The sequence below is a fragment of the Girardinichthys multiradiatus genome, chromosome 6 (assembly GCF_021462225.1).
Source record: "Girardinichthys multiradiatus isolate DD_20200921_A chromosome 6, DD_fGirMul_XY1, whole genome shotgun sequence".
In the NCBI taxonomy this organism is placed as follows: domain Eukaryota; kingdom Metazoa; phylum Chordata; class Actinopteri; order Cyprinodontiformes; family Goodeidae; genus Girardinichthys; species Girardinichthys multiradiatus.
In genome coordinates, this window is record NC_061799.1 from 30,417,170 (window position 1) to 30,425,019 (window position 7,850).

At 38.4% G+C, this 7,850-nt stretch overlaps 1 protein-coding gene across 8 annotated transcripts in view; it reads right to left on the reverse strand.

Annotated features, from left to right (window-relative positions):
• Positions 1-7,347, reverse strand: part of LOC124870024 (pituitary adenylate cyclase-activating polypeptide type I receptor-like) — a 50,694-nt gene extending 43,347 nt beyond the window's left edge. For 6 of the 8 annotated variants that reach the window (XM_047368397.1, XM_047368396.1, XM_047368395.1 and 3 more), the window contains exons 1-2: positions 6,642-6,779; positions 323-481 (exon numbers count right to left, since the gene is read on the reverse strand). In XM_047368397.1, the coding sequence (XP_047224353.1) occupies positions 323-364 (42 nt within the window). In that variant the 5' untranslated portion in view covers positions 365-481; positions 6,642-6,779. Of the gene's footprint in view, positions 1-322; positions 482-5,448; positions 5,763-6,641 lie in introns of those variants that run through there. The other 2 variants (XM_047368391.1, XM_047368392.1) reach the window with 2 other exon arrangements.
• Positions 7,348-7,850: the final 503 nt, after the last annotated feature.

A 7,850-nucleotide genomic window follows, 5' to 3' on the forward strand; every position in this document is an offset into this window, starting at 1 on the left:
ATCCTTTTTAATTGCAATGGAAGCGTTAATGACTGTGAGTCACAGCAGTTGGATTCACAGCTCTCTGGTCAGCCAAGCCATCTGTTATTGTTCTAAGAGGAGGCATATAGCTTAACACAAAGCTGATCCAGGACCTGTAACGTATACCGATGCTGTAGGTGGGGATTGTTATAGCACATACATGTCCACAGGCAACCTTCTGGCAACAAACCAAACCTGAGACACTGGTGACTGGTGGTGCAGACATGCAAACATTACATCTTACATCCTTTATGATTGCAAACCTACACACATATCAAGAACATGCAAACAAATGACTTACCAAGGGCAGGAATAAAATTGCAGTGAGCAGGTAGCCTTTCATTGTGCTTGGTGAAGAGCTTGTGTCCAAATGGCTCAACGGTATCTGTATAAATGTGAATTGGTGTTTACAGGGATTCGCTGGAATCTGGTCCTCGGTGTCACAACAGCATTAATGGCTCTGAAATATGCACAACAGGGAAGAATAAGCGATAATGTACAGCATTAGTTAATGAAATTGTCATCCCCCATTAAAGGTAAAAATTAAACAACTATGCGTGCATTAATATGTTTTTGCCCCACTGGATGAAATCCTCTGTTTCAGTGTGTCGCTAGTAAAACCAAAACAAAACAAAAAAATCTGTTCCTAAATGTAAGAGTTAAAATAGCTCATTTTGATTGTCCAGATTTCTAAACTTAAGTGAACTACAGTATTAGTGGGTGAGTGCTGCTTCTTTAAATTCAAGAATTCATTTCACACCTTCAATATGTGTACACAAATATTAATTTGAAAGGAAGGAGGGGCACTTTACATTAAACAGGCTAAAATGTTAATTGCAAGTCAATCAGAAGTGACGTTTTGTTAGATGGAATGTCCTACCTAAAATATTAAATTACTGTGTCTGGCAAAAGTATTTGCACCCCTACAACTTCTCCATATTTTGCTACTTTGTTGGAATTTTTCATACGCTTTTCCTAAGGAGGAGAATTGTTAAGTGGAAGGAAAATTATGCATGTTTCTAAAATTGAGAAAAGGAAGAAAAATATGACCCCACCCCTCAAGTCAATATTTTCTCGAATCACCTTTCACTGTGAGTACAGCTTTGAGTATTTTAGATTAAGTCTCTATCAGGTTTATATGTCCAGAAACTAACATTTTCACAGCTTCTTTGCTCAATAGCTCAAGCTTAGTTTGATTAGAACGAGAACCTTTGGGAATATCCCTTTCTTTCGTCTTGCCACAGTTTCTTAATTTGATTTAGGTCTGGACTTTGACTGAGCCATTCTAGCAGATGAACGTAGTTTGATCTAAACATTTCCATTGTAGTTCTGGCTGTGCGTTTGGATGGCCCCCTGCTGGAAGGCAAACTTTTTCCTCTATAATTGCCCTGCCATTTAGCTCCGTCAAGCATAACCACAATCTGAGGCTACCACCGCCATGTTACTTTTTCACCACAGATAGCAGTTTGCAAGTAGGCCAAAGAGTTTCATTTTACATCCATCTGACCACAGCCCCTACATGGCTTGTGGGAAACTGCAGAGGATACTTATAGCTTTCTTTCAACAATTTAACAATCTTGCCACTGTTTCATGAAGGCCATATTTATTAAGTGCCTGCCTTGTTAACAGTTGTCTTGTTAACAGATTCTCCCACCTGAGCTGTAGATCTCTGCAGCTCTTAGCGGTTTCTCTGATTAATGCTCTTGGTCTTCATGACGTTGTTTGCTCACAAGTATTTTCTAACAAAGCTGAACTTACTCTGAGATTAAAATACACACAGGCTGGCTCTATCTACTAATTAGATAACCTCTAAAGACATTGGTTGAAATTGATTTTAGGCAAATCAGATTAAAGAGGATTTGATTCAAATAAATGGCACTGTTTTCAGATTTTCCCTTTAAAGGTTTACAATTATTTGCTACTTTGTGTTGGTTTATCAAAAAAAATCTAAAATATACATTGAAGTTTGCAGTGTGACAAATGCAAAAACAGTTGGAATGGCAGGAACACTTTTGTAGGAAACTGTGTTTATCTTTCTGGGTTTACTTGTTTTGCTGACATTTTTTGCAGCCTTTGGATTTTTCTGTATATTATAAAATGTTTACACTATAATATAGAAACGGGTTATTTTTAATGTAAAATATACTGTAACTGATGTTGAGAATAAGATAATAAGTCAGTATCTTGTGTAACAAGCGCATGCGTGTAAATACGTATATGTACAGGGGTTGGACAATGAAACTGAAACACCTGGTTTTAGACCACAATAATTTATTAGTATGGTGTAGGACCTCCTTTTGCGGCCAATACAGCGTCAATTCGTCTTGGGAATGACATATACAAGTCCTGCACAGTGGTCAGAGGGATTTTAAGCCATTCTTCTTGCAGGATAGTGGCCAGGTCACTACGTGATCCTGGTGGAGGAAAACGTTTCCTGACTCGCTCCTCCAAAACACCCCAAAGTGGCTCAATAATATTTAGATCTGGTGACTGTGCAGGCCATAGGAGTTGTTCAACTTCACTTTCATGTTCATCAAACCAATCTTTCACCAGTCTTGCTGTGTGTATTGGTGCATTGTCATCTTGATACAAGGCACCGCCTTCAGGATACAATGTTTGAACCATTGGATGCACATGGTTCTCAAGAATGGTTCAGTAGTCCTTGGCAGTGACGCGCCCATCTAGCACAAGTATTGGGCCAAGGGAATGGCATAATATGGCAGCCCAAACCATCACTGATCCACCCCCATGCTTCACTCTGGGCATGCAATAGTCTGGGTGGTACGCTTCTTTGGGGCTTCTCCACACCGTAACTCTCTCGGATGTGGGGAAAACAGTAAAGGTGGACTTATCAGAGAACAATACATGTTTCACATTGTCCACAGCCCAAGATTTGCACTGCTTGCACCATTGAAACCGACGTTTGGCATTGGCATGAGTGACCAAAGGTTTGGCTATAGCAGCCCTGCCGTGTATATTGACCCTGTGGAGCTCCAGACGGACAGTTCTGGTGGAAACAGCAGAGTTGAGGTGCACATTTAATTCTGCCCTGATTTGGGCAGCCGTGGTTTTATGTTTTTTGGAGACAATCCGGGTTAGCACCCGAACATCCCTTTCAGACAGCTTCCTTCCACAGTTAATCCTGTTGGATGTGGTTCGTCCTTCTTGGTGGTATGCTGACGTTACCCTGGATACCGTGGCTCTTGATACATCACAAAGACTTGCTGTCTTGGTCACAGATGCGCCAGCAAGACGTGCACCAACAATTTGTCCTCTTTTGAACTCTGGTATGTCACCCATAATGTGTGCATTTGAATATTTTGAGCAAAACTGTGCTCTTAACCTGCTAATATATATATATATATATATATATATATATATATATATATATATATATATATATATATATATATATACTATCCATAACAGAAAACATGTCACGATAGTTTTTATTCAGTGAATAATTTATTCATATCAGTGAACTATGGTATCATCACTTTACAAACAACTTTTTACTATATTTTGTTGCTAAATAGTTAAAATCAAGATTTCTTTATTTATACATAACCCTAAACCCCCTCTAACGTTTGGCATGTATTACATTGGATTATACAACATTTTCCAGCTGTATTAGATTTAATCATCATTTCTTCCTAAATGTTTCATACAGATTACCTTAAACAGTAATGAAACTTCTCTGACGTATAAAGATAATTGCTACTCTTAAACATTTATAATGCACACGCATGGTAGGACACAAATGAATTACATCTATTGTGACAATTTTTTCTGAAGTGGAGACACTTTTTTTAAATCACACAAATATTCAGAGTTATTGAAAAGAAACCAGGGGAATTAAAATTGAAACAGAAACAGCGTTTTAGTTAATTTATTGTTTTTTGTGTTTGTGGTGGATTTGTCAGACTGAGCAAGCATAAAATTCCATGATCTTCTCTTGGACTTGGAGTCCTCATGAAGAATTGTTCCATTACTTTCTGATAATTTATGGATGAAATAATGACTGTTTAATCAAGAGGTGCTTAATTCATTATGAACTTGTTCTAAGAACACATGTACAAAGTATTCTCCTCCAAATGTTGTTTTCTTCATGACAAAAACAATGACTGAGCTTGCATCAGACCCTGTCACAGCTATCTCATCATGCTCAGGAATCCACACATGAAAACACACACACCTCTAGTGAATTCTCATTTTTAGCTAATTTTTACACAGAATTTTGCTCTTATACAAAAAAGGATGCTACAGTTTCTATTTTTATATATTATGTGTCCAAAAAGAAAGAATACTGGTTACTAATGGAAAGAACCTTGGAAGTATCATGTATATATCCTTCTAAACTTTAAAAATTAAAGATGCACCGATGAGGGTTGTCCTGGCCAACAAGTCTCTTTGACTTTCTTCTGCAGATTCTGATTTAGACAGATTCATGTTGTTTTTTTCTAATGACTAAAACATACAAAGAGATATATTGTGCTGCAAGTTCTTTGGAGGTAGTACAGGCTTTTCCCCATTTATGCACCAAAGCATATGCTGCAAAAATGTGTCAGATTTTTGTTAAATTAAAAGAAAAAACCCTTAAAGTGAAGGCTGATGGCTGATGTGTTTAGAGAACACCCTGGTGGGCATTTTAGTTTTGATGCATTTAATTAAGAGGGGGAAAAAAAAATTCAGTATTGACCTGCCAATCACCAGACCCGACTCCGATCTCTGACTGAATGATTGGTGGATTTCTATTATTTATCGTGAGCTGAATATATATTTGCATAAATTACATAGCAGAGTATGTGTGGCATATATGGTGTGTTGAAGTTGAGACTCTCATGGCATAGCTAGAAATTAAATTGTACATGCATCAATAGGCATGAGGTAGTATTGGAGTATTTGTTTAGAGATTGACAATAGTGTGATGAGGTTATAAGGATATATATGAATATATAATAATACTGTATGTTAATTACACAACAAATTGGCCGATTCTGATATCTGGCTGATTTTTCTGTGCATCTTTTTAATTAATATAATAATTTTTATTATTGGATAATTGCTACGCCATTTGGGTGCCATTTCCATATGTTTCATAGCTGTGGGGCCCTCAGTCATGCTAAAGAATTGCTCAACATTTGAAAACAAATCTTTGGGAGCCTGGCTGTCATATGTTAAGAAAAAATTAAGGAAAACTGGCTGATGAATTTCTAATAAATATATATGTGTAAACAATTAGATTTTAAAACTAGTTCATCCCTCCTGCTTTGTCTTACCATCTTACACAACACAACAGCTTCCTGCTAATACTGTAATTAACAGAAACAGAACACATTCTGACCAGCACCATCCACAACACATGCAATCAGTGAAACAGCACAGCGAGCACACATGTTGTCTTTGAGGCAATTCATCCATACTCACAGATGAGTTTCACTGTGTGTCCTTTCCCTCTACCACTGAATCCAATTAGCTCTGAAGCATCTTTCGAATGCTTCATCAAGTAATAGAACAGACAGCGCTCGGGGGGTAAAACCCAGAAATTTAGAGGGTGGAACCAAACAGTGAAAAAGAAGACAAACACAGCACCAGAAATGTGAATAGTAAGTTTTACTATCCTTCTTGTGGCTCTCGCAACATAAAAATTGGCTTAGGTTAAAATAAATCATATGTGTTTGGGATTAACAAAGCTCTGAAACAGGAAACATCTGTTGGACTGAACATCAAATCATTCTGAGGGCAAAAAAAAGCCTCTGCTTTACTCAGAGCTGGATTTGTGTGAGTCACATGGAAATCTGTGAGACTTTAAACACTCTGTGTGATTTATAGCAAAAAAAAAAAAAAAAAGCCTGATTCCAGTAAGAAGAGGAAACTTAAAACACATTTTGACAGAAATTTGAATTTGTTAGGCAAAACCTGACTAGTAAAACAAAAACATTTCCAGGCTAAGATGAGAAGATACACAACTAGGACCCTCTTAGTGTGTCTGTATACTTCAGTTCATACAGATGAGCAGAGGAAGAACTGTGTGTGCACAGTCTGTGTATTAATTTTAAATACAATTTTAAAGAACTATTTCACCCTAAGCCTCCTCTTTAATGCATGAGCATTTCATTTTTAGCTCAACCCAGATGCAATGCTGTAAACGTGAACTGCATGTATATCAATACAAATTCTGCAGCCTTTGTATCTGATTTCTTGATTATTATTATTATTATTCTTTCCAGAAGTTATGAGAATGAATGAGATCATGCATCTCCAAATACACCACCCTGTAAATCAGCGCTAACAATGTCAGGTGATGTGTGTCAGAACAAAACACCCTTAATTATAATCAATATGAGCCAAATGTTTTTTTCCCTCAGTGCTGCAGAATGGATAGGCTAATTTCGCCCTGCCCCCTTTTTATTTTTATTTTTTATATTCCAGTTAATGTTAAATACATAATACCTGTGCGTAACCTTTATTGGTAAACATCTCACTGTATATTTGCTGCACTCTTACTCTTATTAATTCCGTGCGTGTTCTGACATTTTCAAAAAGAAACATGTGGGATCTCAAGGCTTTACTTGTTCAGTTGCTGCTGCAAAAGAGCCAAAGATGATAGAATAACTTACCGAGCCACATGCCGAAATATCTACACATGAAGTAAACGGTATATGCGGGTTTATACTCCGGAGTCAGGTATCACCGCGTCCTGCTGCTGCTACTGCGGCTGTTGCTGCTGCAGGACGCACTCACCGCGTTGGCTGCTGCTGCGGCAGCACGACGACGAGGAGGAAGAAGAGGAGGAGGAGGAGGAGGAAGAAGAGGAGAAAGGAGGAGGGTGAACGTTCCTTCGGTGTTCGCGCCTCGTCAGACACGGAGGTAACAAACTCAGACTGTTGTGTCTACAAATGAAGGAAGCCAGTGGGGGGAGGACACGGGAGAACTAAAGCAGCGTCTTCCCGTTCACGTTTAACGCGTGGGACTTATTTCTAAAAGCAGAAACTGCTCATAAAACTCTCACATTTGCGCTTGCACTTTCTGAAGGCTCCCCCCTGTGAGCAACAGTTATTGTGAGTCAGAAGCCAGATTCTAATCTGCATGTTGGTCAGAACTTTAAACTGTTCTTCCAGAGCTTTCACAGGGGTGATCTGCAGCGTCCTCCATGGCCGCGGGCAGCCCTTTTAACTTTCAGCACCACGGATAGCGGACAAAACAAAAAAAGGGCCTCAGGGCAGCCCCGATTTACTTGCATGTCCAGTCTGAATACTGTGCGCTTGCTGTATGCAAATCCCAACTGGCCTTTTTTCTGATCCAAACAGGACGGGTATTAATGGCATGGATTACTTGACAATCAGGCACAGCTTCGTGAAACAAGAGAGGCATGCAAACCTCAAGGATATGCAAAACAAAAAGAAAGGTACACAAGACCGGGATGCTTCAAAGACAACAGGAAAAAAGGCACTTGCAATATGAACTCGTTCATGTTGTAGTTGTATTACAACCACAAAGAGAAGCTTCATAAACAAACAGCATCATGAAGACCAAGGAACTAATAGCTCAAGGAGGTAGCTGTGGAGATGCTGAAAGCAGATAAAACAATATCCAGAGCTTTGAGCATCTCATGGGGCACTGTTTAAGTTATCATCTAAAAATGGTAAGAATATGTCATAACTATAAACCTAACAAGACATGGCTTTCAGCCTAAACTAAAAGGTGTTCAAAACTGAGGTATTCACTCTTTAAATCTACTGTAATCTTTATTGTAATGACAAGAAAAAAACCTTTCTTGAAGAAACGTTTTATTCATGTGAGGAATGAAGCATATATATGGAAAACAG